The sequence below is a fragment of the Sus scrofa genome, chromosome 7, assembly GCF_054392235.1.
Source record: "Sus scrofa isolate SSC_HxYL_T2T_F1_AM1 chromosome 7, Sscrofa_HxYL_maternal_Yorkshire_Landrace_v2.0, whole genome shotgun sequence".
Classification (NCBI taxonomy): domain Eukaryota; kingdom Metazoa; phylum Chordata; class Mammalia; order Artiodactyla; family Suidae; genus Sus; species Sus scrofa.
Window position 1 is genome coordinate 131,844,563 of NC_139389.1, and position 25,955 is coordinate 131,870,517.

The 25,955-nt window shown below is 49.6% G+C and overlaps 1 protein-coding gene across 9 annotated transcripts in view; it reads left to right on the forward strand.

Annotated features, from left to right (window-relative positions):
- The window catches only part of EML1 (EMAP like 1), a 186,245-nt gene that overhangs the window by 38,118 nt on the left and 122,172 nt on the right, over positions 1-25,955 (forward strand). For 3 of the 9 annotated variants that reach the window (XM_021099692.2, XM_021099693.2, XM_021099694.2), the window contains exon 1: positions 13,128-13,384. The exons of 4 other annotated variants lie outside the window; for them this stretch is intronic. In XM_021099692.2, coding sequence (XP_020955351.2) covers positions 13,165-13,384 — 220 coding nt within the window. In that variant the 5' untranslated portion in view covers positions 13,128-13,164. Of the gene's footprint in view, positions 1-13,107; positions 13,385-25,955 lie in introns of those variants that run through there. 2 more of the 9 variants (XM_021099695.2, XM_084970156.1) reach the window with 2 other exon arrangements.

Sequence of the window (25,955 nt, forward strand, 5' to 3'; positions counted from 1 at the left end):
CGTGCCTCACCACAAAAGAGGAAGACTCTGTTTTCTTTCTCACTGCTCACCCTGCACCCACACCTGCACACACATTTCCCCCCATCTTTCCAAGGGAGTTATGTCAGAATTTTTATTTGATCATTATGCACTTCTATGGGGAGCACTATGGAATGCTATTCACAGTTAAGCTATATAGTGTATGAATTTTCTTTCTTCTGTAAGTTCTTGTTTTCCCGGAGTAAGTCCCTGTGTTCTGTTTTCCTGGTGCCTATCACCGAGTCATCCCCCATTCTCTGGCTTCTGTGTAAATTTCCAATATTCCAATTGGAAAATATAGTTTCCAATTTCATATTGGAAATATAGTTTCATATTGGAAATATAGTTTCCAATTTCATCTGCTTGGTGGCGTTTCTCTGGAGCCTTTGTCCTCTGGCTGCCACCTGACGTCTCCCCAGTTGCACCCGTGTTCACCGCCCAGGGCACAGTTGATGTCTTGGGACCTCCCAACCCACTGTCATGGGGCTGGCTTCTTTCCTCTCTCCCCTGGTTTCCCTGTTTCCTAGATCTTGTGTCTTCTGTTTTTGGCGACCCCCTCATTTTGGTGGAGCACATCCTGTAGTAGCTTCCTGAGAAAGGGGGCACTGGGGGCTACTTTTTTGAGAACTTAACCCACATGATCTTTCCACTCGCACACTTGATTTGATGGTTTCTCTGTGCCAGTGACTATAGATTGAAATTAACTTCCCCTCCCAAATTGACTTTCTGCATTTCCTTACTGTTTTCTAGGTCTTCTCATTCCTGCTAAGAAATCCAAGACCATTTTAATCATTTTTTAAAAAAAATTTCAGAGTTCCCATCGTAGCTCAGTGGTTAATGACTCCGACTAGGAACCATGAGGTTGCGGGTTTGATCCCTGGCCTTGCTCAGTGGGTTAAGGATCTGGCGTCGCTGTGAGCTGTGGTGTAGGTGGAAGACGCGGCTCGGATCTGGTGTGGCTGTGGCTGTGGCTGTGGACGGTGGCTACAGCTCCAATGGGACCCCTGGGCTGGGAACCTCCCTATGCCGTGGGAGCAGCCCAAGAAAAAAGAAAACTGCATGAAACTCTGAGCCCAAACGTGAGGTTTTTCCGCAGGAGGACTTGTCACCAACTGTGGTCCCTGACCTTCCGTGCCTCCGGGTCTTTTCCCACGTGCTCATCATGGTCCCTAGAGAAGGGCCTTCCACCCTCTGCCCGAAGGGGTGGGGGTCAGACCCTGGGCTGCCGAGATCTGGGAGCTGAGGGTGGGAAGGGGCTGGAGTGCGGTCTCACCATCCGGCACTTGGTCCTCAGAGCTTTCTCATCTTCAGACTGTCCCCCGCCTCCACCGTCCATTTGTGCAGAGAAACCCTTGGTTCACCTGTTTCAGAGATTAGGGGCGATTGGGAAGGGGTCCAACGGCTTCTCTATTAGTCACCCTGGGCAGCCGTCATCACAAAATACCACAAACCAGGTGGGGGGCTTAAACATTAGAAACGTATTTCTTGTAGTTCTGGAGGCTGGATGTCTGAGATCAGGGCAAGGGAGGAAGAGGGATCTCTTCTTCTTCTTCCCCCCTTTTGCTTTTTAGGGCCACACCCATGGCATATGGACGTTCCCAGGCTAGGGGTCAAATTGGAGCCACAGCTGCCAGCCTACACCACAGCCGTAGCAACTCAGGATCCAAGACGTGTCTGCGACCTACACCACAGCTCACAGCAACGCCGGATCCTTAACCCACTGAGGAGGCCAGGGATCACACCCTCGTCCTCATGGATACTAGCAAGGCTCGCTACTGCTGAGCCATGATGGGTACTCCCTCTTGCTCTTCTTAAGAGGCCACCAATCCTATCAGGTTAGGGCCCCACCCTTATGACCTCATTTAATCTTAATTAATGAAGTCCTACCTCCAAATACAGGTCCTACCTCCAAATGCAACTGCACTGCAAGTTAACACAGGGATTGGGGGAGGGGGTCGCACAGTTTGGTCCATGGCGGCTTCCTAAGCAGACTTTTGGTCCATCCTCCTGTTCTCTGCCTCCCCCTTCATAGCATTGCTGCCTGTTGCTGAACATTTGAGGTTCCATGGTGGGAAGTGGGGTGCTCCTTGGCTGCCCCCAGCTTGCTGGCTTCAGCGTCAGCGTCTTTGGGGGCAGATGAGACTGTCTCTCTCCTTTACCTGTTCCCCAGGCTGCAAAGCTGTACAGAGGTTGCCTCCTCTTCCATCCTCTTTTCCCGTGGGTGCGAGGCATGTCAGCAGGATGTGGAGTTAAGCTCTATCTGCTGCCTTTCCCTAAAAAGCCACTGTTAGGCTTTCCATACTAGGATGAAACTGTTGCCAACAAATTGAACAGGTGATTGAAACCTCACACTTTCTGTGACATCTCACCCATCTTATCCTTCTTACCCTCTTCCCAGAAGAGGTACCATCTCTCCCTCCTTCCCACTTGACACCTCCTGCCCCCCACAGTGTCCTCTGGCATCTGTTCCAGCAGCCAGGGCCCTTCTCCTTGAGTTGTCACCAACCCTTCTCTGCCCCTTTCCTCCAGTCACGTGCCTGTCCCTCCCACCCGGATGAAGCCACTCCTGCCAGGCTGCCCCACAAGTTGGGTTTTCCAGCTCTTTCCTCCCTTCCAGCCTGACTGCCTGTTTCCTGGCCACCCCGGACCCCAGGCCTTGCCACTGCTCATCTTTCTGTCCTCTGTGGCCCCAGACGTATCCTCATTGCCAAGGCCATGGCCTTCTCCCCCCACTCATCTCTCTTCTCAACGTCCCGCCGTGCCTGGACTCCTCTCCCTCTCAGAATGAGATCCTTCCTTGGTTTCTTCTGTATCAATTACCTGGTCTGACCTGCCAATTCCCCGCCCACCTGGGAGGATGGCTGCTGGCCACACCAGGTTCTCGCACCTCACCTGGAACTATGCCTGTGGCCCACTAGCATCCCCTGGTCCCACCTGTATACATGTCCCCATCAACCTTCCTGAAGCACAACCTAATGGTGAGGCTTCCAAGGGACTCTCCAAGGTCCATGGGCCAAGCCCAAGCCCTGAGTATGGGGTCCCAGGCCCTCTGCGATGGAGCCCACCTCCTTGATCCACCCTTGACTTGAACAGAGCTGGATGGCTCGTCATTTCCCAGACACACTTCCCATGCTTTTCTGGCCTCTTCCCTTGATGACTTTCCCTCGTCTCCTCCACTTATTTCATCTCTGAGGTCCCTCAAAGCTAGAGCTCTGGTCCCATCCACCACCCCTAACCCTGAATCCCTTCCCTCATCTGCCAGCCCCTGGGGGTTCAGTGATCCCCTGGCCCTCCTTTGTCCCAAGCCCAAGCAGCAAATATTTCTAAACAGGCACTGTTGATAAGATGAAGTTGGACCCGGGTCTGCCCCCCACAAGAAGAGGTCCGTGGCCCCACCCCATCCTGGGTATTCTTCCTTCCCGCAACTTGTCTTTATTTCTTGCAATTCCGATGCTGTGTGGCAGCTTAAGTTGGCATTGTAAATACAATTGTATGAACCTCAATAATTTTTTTCAATGCATGATATGGGTAGAGTCTACATCTCTCCATATTACAAGGTTACTATATAATTTGTCCTCCAAACTGGAGTATTTCAGGGTCAAAGGGGGACTCTTGGATGATCACCCAGGACTCAGGCACAACCCGGCTGCCCCAGAGCACTGAGGTGTGTAGTGACCTACTATTAGAATATTTACTCTATGGTTAGTCAGCGGTGTGCCAAGAACTGCCATAAAACCTCACAGGCGACACAAGGGAGCCGATGAACAAAAACTCCTGAAAATGACGTTGTTCAGTGGAGATGCTACGATGGAAATTTTGGGTTGTTTTTTGTTTTTGCCACCCTGCGTCACTGTATGGATAAGAGGCCATTGTAACACCTCGTTTCCTAAATGCGATGCCATTTTTAAAAAAGAAAACCAACCCACATTGCTTTTATTGTATTTGTTTACCTGCAGCATATGGAAGTTCCCAGGCTAGGGGTCAAATCAGCTGGTGGCCTACACCACAGCTCACGGCAACGCTGGATCCTTGATCCACTGAGCAAGGCCAGGGATCGAACCGGCATCCTCATGGATACTAGACAGATGCGTCTCCACTGCGCCGCCACAACAGGAACGCCCCCAACAATGCTGTTAATTTTCCACTTCAGACTCTTCAAAATGTGGAAATCCTTTTGACTGATGCCAATCGTTAAGAATGCTTTTGAGGAGTTCCTGTTATGGCTCAGTGAGTTAAGAACCTGACATAGTGTCCATGAGGAGGCCATCCCTGGCCTCAATCAGTGGGTTAAGGGTCCTGCATTGCTGCAAGTTGTGGCATAGGTTGCAGGTATGGTTTGGATCTGGCGTTGCTGTGGCTGTGGTGTAGGCCAGCAGCTACGACTCTGATTAGACCCCTAGCCTGGAAACTTCCATGTGTGGCAGATGCAGCCGTTAGAAAAATTAAATACATACATAAATAAATTGCTTTTTGGTGAATAACCCATGAGTTTCTTAGATAACAAGGAGGTTTCACATCTTTTGGAGTATTAGCAAATTAGGGTGGAAGGCTCAGAAGTTCATGGTTCTGCAGTGTCAACCTTTTTGTGATAGGATAATGCAAGGATAATGAATCAATAAAGCTGTATTTATTAAGTAGAGCTGTTTATCACCCACTCCAGCCCACCCAGGGCAGACAGAGCCCAGAGAATCAGGGAACTGGGTTCACCAGGCTGTGGATGTCTGGCCTTTATGAGATGAGCCCTAAGTTCTGTCCCCACCCGTGAGGATGAGGCTCCCAGCCCAGGGCAAGGCCAGGGACAGCACTGTGAAGGCTCCTACTGGGGGACGGTGAATAAATACAGAGCAGAGAGCAGCAGCCCTGCCCCCAGGGTGCCCCCACAGTATCAACAGCCCAGCGTCTGCAGAGCTTCAAAGAGCAGGCTGGTTTAGCCCAGATGAAAGGTACTGACAGCCGTTAGCCGCAGAGGAGGCAGGGACCCTGGCTTGACAGAGAGGAGGTAGCATGGGAACTGAGCTCCCGGTTGGTGGAAGGACATTGCCAAGAACAAGGTTCGTGCATGGGGAGCCCCGGGGCGGAGAGCGAAGGGTGTTTGGGGAAGGAACAGCAGAGTGGACTGAGTGGGGCGAAGGTGCCCAAACTGCAGGAAAGGGGCCCGTGACGGCCTCTGAGAGCCACTCTGCATATTTAGGACTTGGTTGCTCTCTTTGCCTCCAATAAGGAGAATCATCTTAAAACCAGAGGGAGCTGAAGACACCTCTCTTAGGAGAAATCATCAAGAGCCCAAGATTGGTAAGCGAGGGAGGGGGAACCGCTTCGTTATTGCGAATCCGTTCTCCAGAGGCTCCACAAACGGTCTTGGATTTGGCCAGATGGGAGTTGCAGAAAACTGGGAAGGGGAAAATGTCAGAATTTTCCAAAAAGTAGAAATCAGTTGGGTTCTGGAAAACAGAGATGAGAAATTGGATATCACTATTGGTTCTGAGCAAAAATTTTAACAGATTTTCGAAGAGCTGGTGTGAACACACTTGGAAATGTTAGGAAGAGGCAAACCAAATCCTCTCTCTCTTTTCACGGGGTTACCAGACTGCGTTCCCAAAGCCCTGGTGAACAGCCTTCCCCAAGCCCTGCGGAAGGTGTGAAAAACAGGCTGGTGAACCAGCGTTTGGGGTGACTTGAATTTGGTTGGACAAACACATCTAGAGTATTTATAAATAGATCGGTGGAGATGCAGCTGGTGAGGCGTGGCTGATCCTGAGAGCTCCCCCCACCCCCCATGCTGCTAATGTGTTTATCAATTATAAGGATGAAGAAGAAGACATTAATGGGTTTATTATGGCACACTCGCTGCTGTCACAGTGCTGATGTGTTAGATGCCAGATTTAAGAGTTTAAAAGATTTTGGTCGGTTCAAAGGCTGGATTGAAACCAATAAAACGACATTTAACAGGGGTAAAGATAAATCCTGTCTTTAGATTAAAAAAAAAAATCAATTAGCCCAGCACAAGTTGGAGAAGACCCAACAGTCATTCATTTGAAAAAGACTGATAGATTTATAATTGACCGGAAGTTCAATACGAGCCAACAGTATATGTCCTGGCTGCTCAAAAAAAAAAAAAAAAAAAAAAAAAAAATCAATACAAACTTCGATTAGATCAATAGGATCATAATATCCTAGTTATTTAAGGGAAAGGCCACTCAGATCCATCCTCTGAGCTTATTGGACCCAGTTCTGGGTACCAGGATTCAGAAGAGAGCCCAGTTAGGTAGGGGGGATATCTATGCACATGAGGGGTGCAGAAATTATGTCACGTGATGGACCAGGGGGAAGCAGAGAACTTCACCCTGGAGAAGATGAGAGCTCCTTTTGAAGCATGCGAAAGTCTATTGTGTGTAATGGGCAACTGATTTTGTCCAGAGGGGCCATTGATTCCTTCACTCGCTCAGCATTTACGCACTGCCAACTGCGTTCAATGTTTGTCAAGAATGATGGGGCATTAGAAGCATCTAATCTCCTGAGAGCAATGGACACGTGCGCGCACACACACACACACACACACTCACACACATACACATGCACGCACGTTCCTACAAGACGAGGCAAATTGACATAAGGAATGCCATCGAGTACCAGCAGATGTGGTGGGGGTTTAGCAGGCCTACCAAGGCCTCGCAGATGGGCCAGCTTCTGTGCCGGCAGGCAGGGAAGGTGGGCACTCAGCACTGGACTGGGGACCAGCCGGGTGGAGGACCAGAGCACCCAAGGGCATGGCATGGATAACAGTCATGATAGGGGTTGCCAACTGCATGGTGTGGCAGGAGTGCCTCAGATGCCAATGGCAGCATTTGTGGCAGGAACACAGAGAGAGGAGAAATCCACAGCAAGTTGTGTGCATTTAACATGGTAGGTGTCAGGGGATGAAATGACATCACTGACCCTCTTTGGGGAAGTTAAGCTTGCGGTAACCCAGCAGAGCTGAGACACGGGCTCCTAGTGCACCGTTTTGGAACCAACAGAAGCCTACATCCGGACAGAGGGAGATTAAATCAACCAGACAAAAGAAGGATCAGTGAAGGATGCTTTGGGAAGGGCGATTTGGGATAAAAATAACCAGCAGTCTTTTTTAATAATTCCAGCACTTCAACTTTGAAATGGGCGGAGTGACCATTTGTCAGGGTTGTTGTCAAAAATCACTGCTGCATCAGCAGGCAGGTTGGAGACCATGGGCTTTAATATTCTTTATTGATGTTAAGAAGCTGTAATAACACTCATTGTATGGAGTAAGTAACTGCATTTTTTTTTTTTCCAATGGCCAAACCCGAGGCATATGGAAATTCCAGGGCCAGGGATTGTATTCGAGCCGCAGCTGCGACCTTCACCACTGCACGAGGCTGGGGATCCAACCCATGCCTCCACAGCGCCCCGGGCCTCTGCATGTGGATTCTTAACCCACTGTGCCACAGCGGGAACTCTTGGAGTACCTGTCTTGACATGAGACAGTGTATTTTATATTTTATGACTTTATGTCAGTGATCAAAGGTGTCCTGAGTCTGGAGACCACCCAATCCTTGACTTTGAGATTCTATACGCTTAGTTCATCAGGGCTGTTGTCTCAAACCACCGCAAGCCAAGAGGCTTAAACAAGAGTAATGGCCTCCGTTCTGGAGGCCAGAAACCCCAATCAAGGTGTTGGCAAGGACGACTCCAGACCTTTCTCCTAAACTTGCAGACAGCTATCTTCTCCCTGTGTCTTCACAAGGGCTTCCCTCTGTAGGTGTCTGTGTCCGAATTCCCTGTTCTTATCAGGACACCCGTCTGGAGTTCCCTTCATGGCTCAGTGGAAACAAATCTGACTAGTAACCATGAGGACGCAGGCTCGATCCCTGGCCTCACTCAGTGGGTTAAGGATCTGGTGTTGCCGTGAGCTGTGGTGTAGGCCAGCAGCTACAGCTTCAATTCGACCCCTAGCCTGGGACCCTCCATAGGCTGCAGGGGCGGCCCTGAAAAGACCAAAATAAATAAATAAATAAAACAAAATAATAAAGACACAGGTCAGATTGGAGGCGGGCCACTGTAATGACCTCATTTTAACTTGATTCCCTCTATAAAGACTCTCTCTCCAAATAAGGTCACATCCTGAAATACCAGGAGTTGGAGCTTCAACATACGAATGGTGGAGCAGGCAGAATTTAACCCCAAACCCTGATGGGCAGCTTCTTCTTTGCTCGTAGAATGAAACCAGAGCCCTGTGAAGAGGTCACTGGGTCTCCCACCTCGATAAATCTGTTCCTCACAGGAGACTTATTTACCCAAAGCAGTTCCCATGGGCTCTTTGCTCCAGTTCAGACCTTCCAGAATAATCCAGAATAATCTGAAACCCTCCCAGCCCTTCTCACAATTCGTCACGTCATTCTTATGCGTATGATTGTTTCATCCGTCAACAGGGAGAAATACATGGTCCATCTCAAATCAGAACCCAGGAAGACATTTCAAGCCGTGCTTCAAGGACCAGTGTTTCTTCTTACTGTAGTCAGTGCACCCTGATATGTCCTATTTTGTTTTTTCTTTTCCTTGTAGTAAAATATACACAACCTAAAATTTGCCGTTTTAACTGTTTTTAAGTGTCCAGGCCAGTGGCATGAAGTGCATTCATCTGGTGCGACCATCCCCTTTCTCCATCTCCCCAACTTTTTCATCATCCTCAATGGAAACTCTGCCTCCATTAAACACCAACTCCCCTCCCCCACCCCCAGCCCTGGCTGTTCTTTCTGTCTCTGTGCATTCGACCCCCCGAGGTACCTCATAGAAGCAGAATCATGCAGCCTTTGTCTTTCTGAGTCTGGCTTATTTCACTGCGAGGACTATCCTCAGGTTTCATTCAAGTGGTAGCATGGTTCAGAATTTCCTTTCTTTTAAGACTGACTAGTATTCCATTGTATGGAGCTACCACATTTGTCTCTGCATTCATCCATCAGGGAACAATGGTTATTTCCACATTTTGGTTCTTGGGAATAATGCTTCTCACCCAAATTTACTTGGGTGTACAAATATCTCTTCGAGACCCTGCTTTCAGTTTCTTTGGGTGTATACCCACAGTGGAATTTTCTGTTTTTCTTTTCTCTTTATTTTTGTCTTTTTTGGGGGAGATACACCCATGACATATGGAAGTTCCCAGGCTAGGGGTGGAATCGGAGCTGCAGCTGCCGACCTACGCCACAGCCACAGCAACGCTGCATCCTTAACCCACTGAGCGAGGCCAGGGCTTGAACCTGCGTCCTCATGGTTACTAGTCAGGTTGGTTACCACTGAGCCAAGACAGGAACTCCTTCTTTAAATTGAAGTGCAGTCGACTCTGTTCCATTTGGTAAAGTGCTGATGCGACTCTAGGTTGATTTCATGACCCTACAGTTTGGAAGGCACTGTCTTTTGGGTGCTGTATCCCCCAGCCCCAAGCATGGTGCCTGGTACCGTAGAATTGTTTCTGAAGGAATGTTGAATGAAACTATAGATGCACAAGGCTTTAGATTCCGGGGGTAATTTTTTATTATTACTTCCTCATGAATAGACTACAGAGCCGTATTTTCCTTTCTCTTTTTCACATGTGCTAGCAATGCTGCTATTAATGCCACCGAACGCTATGGTTACGTTGTCCTAGAGAGCACACATCATTTATCACAACAACAACATGCTTTGCATGCAGGCCATAAATTATCTCAAAATGATGTGGAATAACAGTCTGCTAAAATGTTTGGGCACAGAATCTCACATTATTAATTAGGTTTTCAGAGATTTTTCTTGAACTCTCTCCATAGATCTTTTTAAAATGCTGTGCAGATTATGCCTAATTCACTTAACACGCATATCGTTGTAATTACACTAAAATTTTCTTTTTTTAGAAAGAAAGCTTTTACCATTGTGAGAAAAAAAAACAGCTGTTTAATACTCTAGGTTAACAGTATAATAACCATCTTTATCATCTCAAAGGCAGTGGACTGAGTTCTTAATTGTTATTTGTAATTTTGCTCTAGGGGAAGTAGACTCTTCTAAGAAAATCTCCAGCTCAATTTTCTTCCTGTTCCATCTCTGAATTTTCCTTTTTTTTTTTTTTTTTGTCTTTTGTCTTTTTTGTTGTTGTTGTTATTGTTGCTATTTCTTGGGCCGCTCCCGCGGCATATGGAGGTTGAATCGGCTAGGGGTTCAATCGGAGCTGTAGCCACCGGCCTACGCCAGAGCCACAGCAACGCAGGATCCGAGCCGCGTCTGCAACCTACACCACAGCTCACGGCAACGCCGGATCGTTAACCCACTGAGCAAGGGCAGGGATCGAACCCGCAACCTCATGGTTCCTAGTCGGATTCGTTAACCACTGTGCCACGACGGGAACTCCCTGAATTTTCTTTATTCCCTAACCTTTCTTTGTTGGGGCCACCAAGTATAATACCTTTAACCTTATAAATCAGGAATACTAACTTTCTTTCTTTCTTTTTACAGCCACATCTGTGGCATATGGAAGTTCCCAGGCTAGGGGTCGAATCGAAGCTGCAGCTGAGGACTACGCCACAGTCCCAGCAACGCCAGACCCAAGTCGCATCTGTGACCTATGCTACAGCTCATGGCAACACAGGATCCTTAACCCACTGAGGGGGGCCAGGGATCAAACCTGCATCCTCACAGACACTGTGTCAGGTTCTTAACCTGCTGAGCCACAATGGGAACTCCTGAATGCTAACGTTTTTAAAAGAGAAGCATCTTTTAATCATTTATTCATGAGGATCACTTCCTTTCAAAGTTCGAGGATGCCACTTATCCCAAATATCCTGACATATAAAAACTGCAAAGTGGAGCAGAGATGGTATAAAGATTGGACTAGAAGGGGAAACTCGAAAAGAGAAGGGCCACGTTCAAATACACGCCTGTGTTAAGTCTTGCCCTTCGAAAGCCCCTCCTTTTGCCTTTGGGATCCAGGGGGTCCCCCTGTACTGGGCGGAGGTGGGGGCTTCACGTGACCCTTCTGCCACCTCTGCCCTCTACATTTGGCCCCCATTCCCTTTTCCTGCCAGAGTTCTGAAAGAGGCATCTATGAGTGCTCTCCTTTTGATGTTCAGCTGCCTGGCTCTGGTCCCCACTGCCTCACCAAGATGCTCCACGTCACTTGGGAGTCCTCTGCCACCACACTGAAGCCCTTTTCCCAGCCTCACCCTCCTTGACCCATCCTGCGGAGAGCCCTGTGAAAAGGCCCACCTCTTTGCAGCTTTCTGTGCTTTTAGCCTAAGGAGACAACCTGCTAGGCCTGCTGTCCCGCCTCTCTGACAATTCCTTCGGCATCTCCTCCTCTCCTTCCTCTCCAAGACTCTGCCCAGCTGCCTTCTGTGCTTCTACTCTCTCCTTTACAGCCCCTTTGCCGACACCCCACACCCCCTTCTTTCACTGCCCAGGGGTCTGCATCCCCAGCGGCTACGGGGCATCTCTAACAGGAGGAATGCCATCCTCTCTCGGCCTCTCCATCCCTCCAGCTGGATCGTCCTATAGCAGCTGCCCTCTGGCCAGTCTCCCAACCTCTACCCTGGGACTGTCTGGACCTAGACTGCCTGTTTGTGGGGCATTGCAGGCATCCTGGGCCGCTCCAGCTCCAGGGGCTGGCTCCTGTGGTCTGCTTCACTGACTCACCTCTAACCCCACTCTGGGCAGCCACCAGCCTGCAGTCGGCCGCCCAGGCCTCCTTCCGCGTCTGGCCCAGCTCCTCTGCCCGCTCTCCGAACCTCTCTTACCTGGCTTCTCTCAGCCCGCTCTTACTTCCCACTCTCTGCAGTGCAGGCTGTCTGCTCGTGTCAGGCCAGGCCTTCGGCCAGACCCTGCTCCTTCTGCTCCTTCTTTCCTCCACAATCAGCTACATGGTCCTTCAAACGCCAGGTCACAGTCAAAGCCACAGCACCTGTAGCCCCTGGGCAACACCCCCTCTACCACCTGCTTTCCCATTAACAGTCCCTCTGGTCTTCCATCCTTGGTCACCCCGACCGACCGGGACATGGACGAGGGCTTCAACCTCTCCCTTCTGCCCCGAGCATCCATGGCTGCTGTGCTAGGCCATACACCAAAGATGCTACTTGGGCAGCGGCAGAGCCCCTCCCCTGACCCAGCCTTCTGCTACAACTTGAACCCCTTCAGAACTGTGCACGGTAAGTGAATTGAAACCATTGCGCAACCAGGAGCGTACATATGCAGTCTGTTCTGGGCCAGGCCAGCGGGTCGGCAAACCTCTTCTTTTTCTTGCTTCCTCACTTATCTGCCAGCATCTTTATTTTCTGGCCCTGGGCAGTGAGACTCTAACTAGCAACACGGCCTGTGTAGGTAGGGACTGGAAGAGTTACAAACCCGTGGATTTGTGTGTTTCTCCCACTACGGCGGTTTGTTCCAACTGCGTCTTTCGGAGATAGAGTAAATACAGATTTCCTTGGGTCCTGAAACAAGTTAACAAGTGTGTAATGTGACAAATCTGCACCCCGGGGGCTGATCCGGGAGAGAACAGAGCAGATGTTTTAGCTCCTTTAAACGCGGCAGCCTGTCCAGCCTGACATCACGAGGGCCTCTTTTTGAAGTGGGAAGCCCCATTTTTTCCCGCTCGCCAGCAAAGGGTCAAGCGGAGTTACAAGCCCTGCGCTAATTCTCATTCGAGGCAGGGCCTGGCTGTGGCGGAAGAACGTGCAGCAAGAGGGGCGCGCCTCGCAGGACGTGGCCAAAAGTGGAGTTGCTCCGAGGTGGAAGCGCAACCGAAATGGGCTCGCAAGTTGTCCATGTTTGGTCCTGGCGCTGCCCGCGGGCGCGGGGACAGCGCCTCAGGGGAGCGCGGGCTCCAGCGCCCCCTCCCGCGTCGCCGCCTCTCCTTTGTCCCCGCGCCCCCCGCGTCCCGCCCTCCTAGGGGGGCGCCGGCGGCCGCGCGGAGAGGCGGGCCCGGGGCCGCGATGCGCCCGCGCCGCATCCCGGCCCCGGCCGCGCGCCCGCCCTCGGCTCCCGGGCCCCGGCAGCCCGCCCGCGGCCCCGCCCCGTCCCCGCCCGGCCACGTCCCCCGCCGAGGCCGCCCCCTGGCGGGCAGAGCGGGCGCCGGGCTCGCGCGGCGGCGGCGGTGGCGGCGGCGGGCCCGGGGTTGCCATGGTAACCGGCAGCGGCCGCCGCCACAGCAGGGCCGGCCCCAGAGCCAGCGCCGGCCGCCGCTCGGCGCGGCTCAGTGTGGGGGTGAGCGGCGGCGGCGGCGGCGGCGGCGCAGCCGGGCCGGGGAAGCGGGCGCTGCCCGGCGGCCTCAGCATGGAGGACGGCTTCTCGAGCTACAGCAGCCTGTACGACACGTCCTCGCTGCTCCAGTTCTGCAACGGTGAGGGGCGGCGGCCGGGCGGGCGGCGGCCGCGGCGGGGAGCGGGCCGAGGGGCGAGGCCGGGCGGCCGGGGAGGCCGCGCAAAGTTGCTGCGGAGGGGCGCGCGGTTCCCGCCGCCGCGGGCGCATTGTGCTGGGCCGCGGGCCCGGGGCCGCGCCTCGTGCGCCCCCGCCCCGCCCGGCTCCCGCTCCCGCTCCCGCTCCCGCTCGGCGCCGGCCAGTGCGCGCGGGGCGGCGGGTCCCGGGGAGACCCGCGCGAGCGCACCGGCCGGGCTGCGCGTGGGGAGGCCCGGCCGCCCCCCGGGCTCCGGGGACGTGTTGCTTTCTGCTTCCAAACTCGCATCTGTTTGGAAAGGTCTGGATGAAGAACTCGGAAAACAAATCTCTTAATAACAAAACACTCCTTCGAGGATGTGCGCAGCGTTTGTTGCGGACGGACCCTCAGGATCCATTCAGTTCTACTTTGATGAAATCATCAGTTTCAGGCAGTCTAGAGCTTTTTAAATGGACAGGCAGAGTGAACCTGGCTTCCAAGTGTTTTGACTGTTTTGTTTACGGGGGTCATAGGTTTTTTTTTCCTTTTGCTGTTTTTCACAGGAAGGAAACCTAATAGCTACCAATGTGGCATCTTAAAAGATATGTATACAGAATTTTTATGCTTGAAAGATTTTAGTCCCTGGCAGGGTTGAAAAAGATTTTTCACAGCAGATTGCATATTTTATCAGAACACGATGTGCGATAATTCATGCACAAAAGTTAACCATACATTTTTTTATATGTTGGATTTATTGCCGTATTAGAGAATCCCAAAAGTTTGGCCAATTAAAAAATGTATATTTTATAGAATTTGCGTACAGTGCAGTCAGAATAGTTTAGAATTCTAGATGCCTCGACAACTGGAGCGATTTATTTTGCAGCTGTAATTGTGATTTTAGGGGAACTTTTCTAGTTATTCAACACCTGTTTGCAAATAGGAGGTCTTAACTGTGCAATAAAGTTAACTGGGTTGATTCATCCTCTGTAATGATTATTTTAATCTCAGGGGTGAGATGTGTCATCTTTTTCATGGGAGAGTATGTATTCTGATAGTTTGGGCAGCTTATAATTTTCATATTAATCACATGCGAGCCTTCATTAACTTGCTAATGTCCTCTTCAGTGGAAGGGAAGAAAGTTTTTGCTCTCTCTCCAAATTTAACAGCAGTTTCGGGGTTGAAGGCAGGTAGCCCGTGTTTGGTACTCTGCTGGCCACCAGCATCCCTTATGTGTAGTTTCGAGTCATGGGAATGGTGTTACATCTCCAGAACATCGAGTAGGCATGTGAGCAGTTGTTCGAGGCCAGCCATACTGCTGCTAAATAGCAGTTCAGTCCTGAAGTTGACCGCCACGTCTCTTCAAGAATGTTTTGGTTTTCTGCCTTTTCTTGTTAATCGTTAATTTAGAGATGTCGGCGAGGAATTTTGAGGGTAATGGTGTCTAAAAGAAAGTAAAAACCAGCCCCTATGTTGTATGGCTAACAATTGAAAGAAAAATGACTTTAAAATAGCTAGAATCAAGCAATAAGATCACTTCAAAATACAGTTGAATCTTAACTGATGAACTCCCTTCCCTAAAAAGCTCTTAGCTCTGTTCTTTTTTCTTGGTTACCTTATAAATAAAGGTTAAAGCAAGAGTAGCCAAGAGGCAGAAATGAGTGTTAACTGATGATGTCTTAGGCAACAGATGTTTTGATGGGAAATTCTTCATTTTTAAGAGGCTTTCATTAAGTGCAAATATAAACGAATGCAATCCAGTTAATTACTATGATGATTCAATTAAAGCAGTGGATGGAGGAGACACTGTTTAACAAAGAACTAAATTAAACATTTGGATATTTTATTCGCTACATTGAAAAAAATTTTTTTTCTTTTGAAATTAGAGATTTACATTACAATGGCAGGACTACAGCAGCGTAGGCTAGGAACTCATACATTTTCATTTGTTGAGTACACGCGGTGCTTTTGATGGTGACAGGAACTAAAAAGTGGTAATTGTGTATTAGCTTCTGAAAATACAACCCATACCTCTGATTTGGGTGGCTGTCACAGTTAGTGTCCTCCTGGTGAGATAAAGAGAGAAGTCAGTGATATGAACGAGAAGGAAGGAAGAGAAAATGTTGTTCTCATGAGTGAAATCTTTATCTGCCTTTATATTTTCTCTTACCGTCTCTCCTACCTCATTTGCAATGGCTGTTCCATATCCATGTAGGAGGATCTAGCCTCCTGCAAAGACTCCATTGTCATCTTAGATACTGGCTCTCTCACGTAAGTCGAAAACGTGTGTGGTGTTTTTTGGTTTTTGTTTTTCTTCAAACTCTTGAGAACTCTATAAAGTGAGCTGGAAATCACAAACTTCTTTTATTGCCTGAAGACAAACTGCAGGCATTGGAGAGTGGGCTGCAGCTCGCCTTTCTAAGCGCTTGCTCACTTGGGAAATGCTGCACCATCCTTCTGCAAAGCCTTCCTTCGTCGTGGGTAGTGTTACCATCCTCTTTTATGTAGGAGGAAACTGAGGCTCCAGGAGATTGTCTGACTTTATAAGGCTGTGTAGCTAGTAAGCCTTGGATACCAGCATGAATGTTTTTGTTTAATAACAGCTCTATGGAGATATAATTCACCTTCTATAAAAATTCACCCTTTGGAAGCATACAATTAAGTGGCTTTTCGTATATTCGCAGAATCGTGCAAGCATCAGCATTGTCTAATTTTAGAACATTTTCATCACCTCCCAAAAGAAACTCCAGGACCTCCTAGATCTCATTCCCTATTCCAGGCTCCCCCTCGCATTGCCCTGGCCCCTTGGCAACCACTCATCTACTTTCTGTCTCTGTAGATGCTGGATGTTTAATATAAATGAATCACATAATATCTGGCCTTTTGTGTCCAGCTTCTTTGACCTAGCGTAATGGTTTAAGGTTCATTCATGTTGTAGCCTGTGTCAGTGCTTCATGCCTTTTTATGACCCAATAATATTCCATCGTATGGATAGAGCTCATTTTCTTTATTCATTTACCAGTCGGTAGGCATTTGGCTTGTCTCTTCTTTTGGACTGTCACGAATTATACTACTGTGAACATTCATGTCCAAGTTTTTGTGTGACCACATGTTTTCATTTCTCTGTGGTGGATACCCAGGAATGGAATTGCTGGAGCCCAGGGTAACTCCTGGTTTAACATTTCTGTGGAGCCCGTTTCAAGTTTTTGAAACCTGACTGTCAAGGTCTTGCTGATATAAAAATCGGGAGTCAAGAAGCTAGATGAAAGAGGGAAGGAAGTGGGTGGGAAGCACATAATGTTACTGTTTCATTTCTCTGAGTCACTTGTGATTCTTCCCTCAACCATGGCTCATCCAAACAAGTCAATGCACACTCTTGCTTCGTTGCCATAGGTTATAAGAATCCCAGCGTTCGAGGAGGACCAAAAAGGTGATCTCATCTCATGGTTTATGTCCTTAAGCCTGTCACTCTTTGTTCCAAGTCCAGCTCCCCAGGACCCAAGTGCAAAGCAGATAAAGTGGAAGGGCTCCTGCTGAAGTGGGGAGAGGACCCGCTGTCTGGCCCTCCTCACCTGCCCCATCTTCCACTGATTCAGTCCACCCATCCCTCCCGGGCTTGAAATCTCTGTCCCACAGGAGGATGCTCCAAAGGTTCACCCCATGTTTGAGCAGCTCCAAGCAACTAGGAAACTCACTATCTCCCCCTGAAATCCAGTCCTTCTTTATATAATTCAGCCTGTCCGTTCCTAAATGCAGTCAAAATCTGACCCAAGTTCTGCCCCTCGGGCCCATGGAAAATAGGTTTAATCTCTTTTCCGTGTACTAGGTCATCACATGTTTGAAGACAATCCTGATAGCTCTTTCTCGGTTCTTCATCCAACTAAATTATTACCTTAAAAGAAGTTTCACAAGACATAATTTTAGATCCTTAATCATCCTGGTTTGCCCGATCACTTACTTTCTTTTGTCTATGTGCCTTTTAAACTGTGGCGCAACTGAATGTGGTATTCCAAGCATGGTTTTTAAACAGAGCAGAGATGAGCGGGATATGTCACCTCCCTTATTCTAAAGTCTGTACTTCTGATAATGCAGCCCAAGATCATATTAGCTCTTTTGCTGGTCACTTCACGTTGTTACCTCTTACCTTTCACCTAAAATTCGTGTCTGTGTTACATGTACTGTGGCTAAGCCCTTTCTCCCTTACTTTTTACCTTTTCTTTTTGGAGAGAAAATTTCCTCCAGTACAACATAATTGTAAACTGTATCATAATGCTGTAAATAATCCCGATACTCATATAAAATATTTTAGTGCTATAGCAACATGGAAGTTGGTCATTGCCTTAAAGGTTATGATCCTGGCTAATAGCCTCTTTTTTCCTTCTTGCCTGGAAAGGTGTAATGAGAGACCTTATCAGGTTCCTTCTAACGCCTGTACATGGTGTACCTGCCAGGTACCTGATGCAGCTGGGCTTCTTCCCCTGCAGGTGCTGCTTGTTAATAACCATGGCAGGTCAAGTCCACACTACCTGCTGTCCCGATGACAGTCTGATGTCACCAAAGGAATCTTTTGAGCTACTACCATTTATTTTTTTCTAGTTTTGAAATGAAAACTTGTTTTCATTCCTAAGCATTTATATTTGGGGAATTAAGAATACTTTAAAATCTTAGAAATATTTTATCATCTACAATTCTGATCACTTTCTCTTGACTATGATTCTGGTAGGATTTTCCAGTTGCCAGACAGTTGGGTTTGAAACAGGATCCAGGAACTCAGGTGAGAAAATCATCGGCATGCAACAATATGACGTCTTTTCAGACCGCTTATGGATCCTTGTGTGGTGGCAGAGGAGTGATTCGGGCTTTCTCTGAGAGCAAAATCCAAAGAAAACGCTTCTATGAGAAAGTACAGAGCAAGCACCCGAGCTAAGTGAGAATTTCTAATTGGTGCACTTGGTACTCCACCCGGCAAGGAATTTATTTTATAGCCAAACCACAAGCATTTATGACATTATAAACAAACCCATGCATTTTAGTGGAAAATTCACTAAACTGTACTTTAAAAGTATCCATTAGTTGGTTATTGTTAATTTCTGAGATAGTGTTAAGTCTTTCATTTGGTCTCTTAAAAAATAAACATTGTAGTTGAGTGGAGGGTGGATAAAACAGAAGTAATGTCTTTGTTTCTACTGTTGCAGTCTGTTCTGGCTGTAAAACTAGAAGCCTGAAAAACAATCCTGGAGAGCATTGAAAATTGTACATAAAAGCATCACTTTTATTAGCAAAACAGTTTCCCCAAGGACTTAAAATCAGTGTTTTTTTTTTTTTTTAGTACTTACAAAAATCTTTTTCAGGAAAAATATGATTATTCATTTTTAAAATCCTAGCTTATTAATAGAGGATTCTAGGATTAGCACAATGTTTTAAATGCCACCAGAAGCATTGATAATAAAAAGGTATGCTGTAAACTCCAGAGGCTATGTAGTTATTATCAATATGCCCCCCCAAAGCTTCATGTTTTTCTCACTAGCTATTTGACACACAAATTTCATATTCTGCTGAAAGCACATTTGTTTTAACATCACATAGGACTGGGGCTGTCCCATAAGCACAAACACATTCTCTTCAGTTTACTGTAAAGAAATCTCTCTTTAGAAGTTTATCTTTCTTTATTTATTTATTAATTGAGATGTAGGTAGGGCGTTCCCATTGTGGCACAGCGGAAGCGAATCCGACTAGTATCCGTGAGGATTTGGGATTCAGTCTCTGACTTCCATCAGTGAGTCCGGGATCTGGTGTTGCCGTGAGCTGTGGTATAGAGGTCGCAGATGCACCTTGGGTCCCAAGTTGTGGCTGTGGTGTAGGCCTGCAGCTGTAGCTCTGGTTTGACCCTTAGCCTGGGAACTTTCATATGCCGCAGGTATGGCTGTAAAAAGAAAAGGAGAAAGAAAAAAAAAAGCTGTATCTTTCCTGGATAGTAACTATTTGTGTGGAAAACCACATTTTTACAGAGCACTTAGTTGTGTCTTACATTGTAATCACCTGTTTATGTTGCCAGCCTTCTGGAAAAGTTTTAAACTCTGTCTTTAATAAACTACGCACTCGGTGAAGGGGCATATCTGACCTTTAGCCTCGGGTGATACAGGAGGAAGAGAACGCCAAGCCCAGAGCCTGCCCGAGGTGTGCAGTTCCCCAGGAGACTGGGCTACCTGCAGAGGGAGAGAGAAGGGAGGGGCCGGCCCTCCAAGGGGCGGCGGCCAGACAGTTGTGCATCACGGCCATGTGGTCCAGGACTGGCTGGATCCTGATTCTGTGCCCTCTGCAGGGGCAGGCATCATTGTCCTGGCCTTCAAATCATTCCCACAAATAGCCTTTCAAGGACCATGCGCAGCTCACAGTTAAAGATAGTGAGGATAGAGATGGTTAGGCAAGTATTCACGGAGACAGAGGCCTTTAAGTTCACTCGGCAGATGGAGCCAATTTCGAGTGAATACCTACAGTGGGCACAGGACAATGAAAAATGTTTAAAACATGGTCTGGGAGTTCCTTTTGTGGCTCAATGGGTTAAGAACTGACTAGTGGAGTTCCTATCGTGGCTCAGTGGTTAATGAATCCAACTAGGAACCAGGAGGTTGTGGGTTCGATTCCTGGTCTCACTCAGTGGGTTAAGGATCCGGTGTGGCCGTGAGCTGGGGTGTAGGTTGCAGACGTGGCTCAGATCTGGTGTTGCTGTGACTGTGGTGTAGGCTGGCAGCTGTAGCTCGGGTTGGACCCCTAGCCTGGGGACCTCCATATGCTGCGGGTGCGGCCCTAAAAAGACAAAAAAAAAAAAAAAAAAGTTAAAACACGGCCTTCCCAAGAAACATCCCAGTTTCCTAGTCATTGTCCTACACTCACCCCTCTTTTGCCTGCTTCCCACCACCGAGGGCCTGGGAGGCTCTGGTCCCCAAGTGCCTCCCTCTGCTGTAGTTCAGACCCTCGCCAGTTCCCAGCTGGGGTTTGGTGTGAGAACTGCAGCCCCAAACCAGGCTTTCTGCCTCCACCCTCACTTCCTTTTGCTAAGCAAGTGGCGGAGTACCCGCCGTGCTCCTTGTGACACGGATCTGAGGGTCCACGGGGTGCTGGCTTTCAGGAAGCCCACATCGGGAACTGGACACTCAGTGTCGCGGCTCCCATCAGTTAACGACCCCGGGGATAGATGGTGCAAAGAAGTAGAAGGAGTATTTCCAGCATCAAACTAAGGAAGGCCTATGTGAGCACTTCCTGGGAGAGGTGGAAGCCGCTCCCTGAAAGGGGACCAGGGAGTTCCCACTGTGGCTCCACAGGCTAAGGACTCAGCCTTGTCTCGGTGAGGATGCCGGTTTGATCCTGGCCTCGCTCAGTGGGTTAAGGATCCAGCATTGCCATGAGCTGTGGCGTGGGTCATAGATGCGGATCGCACCTGGTGTGGCCGTGGCTGTGGTGTAGGCCGGCAGCTGCAGCTCTGATTTGACCCCTAGAACTTCCTTATGCTGCAGGTACAGCCATAAAAAGGAAAAAAAGAAAAAGAGAGGGGGTGGGGATAGAGCGGGAGGAGAGCCCTGCAGACAGGGGAGGAGGCCCCGGGGTCGGGGGTGGGGGTGGTGGAGCCTTTTGGAAACTGAGTCTCTTGCGGTGAATGGCAAAGGAGCAGAGCTTGATGAGGCTGGGGGTGTCCCATGGGGCCTTTCAGCCCCACTGAGTAGTTTGCTCTCATTTCCAAGGAGCAGAGAGAACGCAGTAGGGAGTTTGAAGCTGGAGAGTGATACGGTCAGACTTCTGAAGGGCTTTTGAAGGATGGCTCGCCCATCAGCGTGGAGGGTAGGCTGCTGTGTGGACCCAGGGGGAGAAGGTGGTGATTTCCACGGGGAGGGGGGACCTCCGGGCTAACACCCACCCCCGCCCCCCGCATGCTTAAGTCCTCTGAGCAGGGGGAGGAGGAGGACGCGGGGATGCACCTAGCTCCTGACTCGTCCACCCCAGGGAGCGCTGTGGGCGGAGATCGAGCGGAGCCAGCAGGCCGGGCAGGTGGACGATGGTTCACTTGGGGGCTCGTGGGACATACTCGCCGAGAGGCCGCATAAGCTCTAGGCTGCCGGGCCGGAGCCTGGGAGACGTCTGGCTGGAGATAAAAAGCATGAGGGCTATCACTGAAGAGTTGGTAATAGAATCCACGGGCAGGTGAGCTCACTAGAGGCGTAATTAGATGCTTGGACCGCTCCTCCTTCATCTGGGAAACAGCCTCCTGTTTGAGGGTCTTCAGGGCCCACCGGGGGGCATCTGCCTGGCTCCCCTGAACCGCTCCCTGACCCCAACTCCTTCACCTCCCATCACCCCAGCTCCCGAGGGTTCTGAGGAGTCTTTTCTTGGTGGCCACATAAACCTCTGTCACTACAGTTAGCCCAGAGGCCTGTCACAGGGGGTTATTTTCAGGTCTCCCGGTAGATGGTCACCACTTTCCTGGCAGAGGCTCCCGGTGTTGCCTCCGTGAGGTTATTGTCTCGGTGAGGACGCAGGTTCGTTCCCTGGCCTCGCTCAGTGGGTTAAGGATCTGGCGTTGCCACAAGCTGCAGTGTAGGTCACAGGTGCAGCTCGGATCTGGCACGGCTGTGGCTGTGGCATAAGTCGGCAGCTGTGGCTCCAATTCAACCCCTGGCCTGGGAACTTCCATATGCTGCAGGTGTGGACATAAAAAGAAAAAAAAAGAAGGGAACGCACACACCACACGGAAGACCTCACCTGTAACAGGTGCATGCTACCTTGAGGTTAGATACAAAAAGCTCTACACCACTTTTGTGCACATGCTCTAAGTGTGTACATCCTTTATATCGCACGTGTATATGAACACACGCATACATACTTGTACATGCATCACAGGTATGCCCATCCACACGCACGGATGTGTGACTTTTAACTCTCTCCTTCATCAAAGAACCAGTAGACCAGGCATCCAGAAGACCAGGTATCGCAGGTGAGGGAACACAATGGGTCAACAGTGAGGAGACAGGCCAGATGGAGTCAGAACTTACCTGCAGGAATGTAACAGAACACCTGCAGCCGGGCCCTGGTCCCCTTGAATCAAGAGGTAGAAACCTTTGCAAAAAGTGCTGGGTGGTTAACAGGCTTAAAACAAATTTTTTTCAGCCAAAGGAATTGACACAGTGAAGTAGTTCTTGGCAACACCAGCACTTTCAGCAGTTTAAAAAAAAAAAAAAAAAAAAAAAAAGCTTTGACTGTTAAATCAGCACCCAAGTTATTTTGTGTAACAAGAATTTTACCCGTCTTAGAAAAATATGCTCCAGTCGAGAAGCATTTGGGCAGCGTTAGGACTGTCTTATGCTGTAGCATCTTTTGAGCCCCAATTATAGCCTCATAAACAGTTGAAAATCCTTCGGAGTAGCACTTGGTGGTGATACTTCATGTAACATCAAGTCACTTGGAATGTGTAAAACCATCCTGCCTGTAAAGCATGGAGACTGCTCCCCGGGGGACATATGGGCGATATAATAAAAGATAATGATGGGTTAGCGAGGCTCCCCCAAATTAGTCCTTTCGAAAGTAATTAAGCAGGATGGCCCACACTCCACTGCTCTCAAAGACTAAAATCTGGCTCTGTGTGTTCTCTCTTTGCCTTCCTTGAAAACGGCCTTGTGTGGAGTTGATATAATTTAATTATATAAAAATATCTGTTCAGACGGCATCTTGGATGTAATTACAGCTCTGACAGCACAGAGCAGTTATTTCCCAACCAGAGTGGGCGCTCCTGCAAGGTGGGGGCCGCATCCCATTCATCTTTCTCTCCCCCGTGTGGGCACTGGGGTTGGGGTGGGGGCGGCAGGGGCGTGAGGGAGTTCGGACAGCGCTGGTGGTGCTGTCCGCTGCCGCTTACACCTGTGACCATGGAGGTGTCTTCATCTCGTGGTCACAGGTGAGGAAAGGGAGCGGGAGCTCTGGAAGTTTAAGTCACGTGCTCAAGGTTGCCTGGTGAGTCCCTTTCTGAGCTGGGACTGGAACCCAGGCATTTGACTCTGTGGTCCACGGACTACTAAGCGCTCAGTTTTGTTTGATAATTTGATAATGGAGCGATGGATCAAACGATGGGACTGGCCATAGTCTGAAAGGATGGAGGAGATGGTGTGTGGGCCCCTGGCTTTTCAGCGGGGGGTGGGGGGGGCACACTCTCATGGCCCAGATCCACACTCTCTGAAGCAGGCATCTCATTTGTCTCTGAGGCACCCGAAGTCCCAGGAAAGTTGCCCGCTCCGAGGATGCGGGGCCGAGTCTGTGAACCGCCTCCTGCCCACTTTCCTGACCGGGGTGGCCTCTCCCCACCAGGGGCCCTTGGTTGCCACCACCTGGACGCCGGGCAGTGCCTGGACATGCCAGGCTGATTTACATGCCACTCCCCTGCCTCCCTGCAGTGACCCCTCCCCAGTCCTCCTGCACCATTGGAGCAGCTCCATGCCCCCCTGGAGCAGATTTAACTGGGGGGGCGGGTTTCTTGGTGCCCCAAGCCTAGGCTGTTGTCTCAGTGCTGCAACCTTGACCTTCTTCCAGACCAGCCGGTCCCAGAGAAAGGCACCGTGGGCCCTCAGTCCCAGTGTCTTGACCCAAAGATGGAGTCACTTCAGAGTGGAGACGCTAAGCGGTCATTTCGGTCTTGTAGTTGCCCACTTGGAAAGTTTTCACGTGCTTTGTGCGTGGCCCACGCCAGCGGCCGTGACTGGGTATTAATGAAACCGTTCACGCTCCCTGTCCACAGTTCTAGTTCTTTCTGTTTCATTCCATTCATTACTCCCCTGTTCTTCTCAGAACCCTTTTTGAGTTTTTAATCGTGGTAAAACACACACACCATGAAGCTGACCACCGCAGCCACTCTCAAGTGTTCGGTTCAGCAGTGTTGAGTTCGTTCTCGTGGTTGTGACACCATTGTCACCATCCGTCCGCAGAGCTCTTCGTCTGGCAGAGCTGAAACTCTGTCCCCATTAAACAATAAGCTCCATTCTCCCCCGCCCCCACGCCCCAGCCTTGGCACCCACCAGTCACTTGCTGTCTCTATGAATTTGATGACTCTGGGGACCTCCTGTGAGTGCGATCCTGCAGTATCTGCCCTTCTGTAACAGGCTTATTTCCCTCGCACAACCTTTTTAAAAAACCCAACAAGTTCGTGAGTTACAGAATCCCAAACTGAACAAGGTCTCAGGGTTCAAAGCCAGGGGCAGAGAGAGGGGTAATTGCCCCAGAGTTTGAGGCTGTCAGAGCCCCTGCTGGGGTGTCACCAGAGCACACCCACGTGTGTCACCAGCAGCTCCGCTCAGCCTGGGTAAAGTCTATGCATCTTATCTCTGGAATCCCTGGAATAAAAAGCGTCTTCTTTTCCCAGAGCCAGTGTCAGCGCAAGGTCAGGCTCAGGAAGGGTGAACAGGGCTTAGACCCCCACCTGCTCCGTATGGCATGGAGCAGCCCCAAAGGCCACTCTGACAAGCAGAGAATGGTGCCAAGCATCTCTGCTGTCTTAGGGCTGGGGGGTGGAAAAAATTGTAGAGCAGTTTAGGAAGATGATGAGGGGCATGTGCTTGCTGAAGAAATTCCATGACATATGCCTTCTGATCACCAATAGCCTGCATTCTCTCGCCACTAGCTAAGGCTCTAAGAAAGGAAACAGCAGATGTGAAACCCATGATCTAGGAAGGATCTGGGCTGGAGTCTTGGAATATCTCTGTGTTCTTGTTGGTTTTTTTTGTTTTTTTTTTTTTTAAGATCGCTGTTGCACATTTGGCACAATCCACTGACATGACTGTCTGATTGGAGCCTCGCATTCACAGGACCGTTTAAAACGATGGACAGGCATGGGCTGCCTGTGTCCAAAATGAGTCATTAACTCTTGAGAATCAGCACCCCAAACTGGGCGCCTTTCTTTGCAGACCCCCATAGTCTGTCACCACATTACCTTCCTGAGGCTCAGAGCATGGGCTTTGGAGACAGATGTGGGTTCGAATCTTGCTTCTGCCCGTTTTACAAAGAATAAACACCCTGACCGCACTCTTCTTCTCCCTCCCTCCTATCTGCGGCTCTGTGTCCCACTGGGCAAACCCAAAGAGGAGCCAGGGAGCCAGGGGCCGTGTTGCACCCCCACACCCCTGCAGGGCACCCCCCAGCTCAGAGGACGGGGGAGGGTCTGGAGGTCTCGCCTAGAATACAGATGGGAAGATTTATTCGTGTGTCACCTTTGTGTCATCCTGAGGGTTGCAGCTGCATTGATCTAGCCCAGGTCCTCATGCCATGTAGGCAGTTGGTAAATGTTGGATTTATCCCTCTGTCTGCTGGGTGCGTTGCTTTTCCAGTAGGCTGGGAGTTCCCGGGCCTCTGTAACTTTGCTTTATCGATACCTGTTGCCATCCTGCAATACAGTTCATCCTGGGAACCCAGCCCACCCACTGTCTCCTGGGTGAAGCCTTCTCTGATCTACCCAGGGTCACCTGCTCTTTCTTCTGCTTTTCCAAATTTTGCTCCGTACCCTCTGACT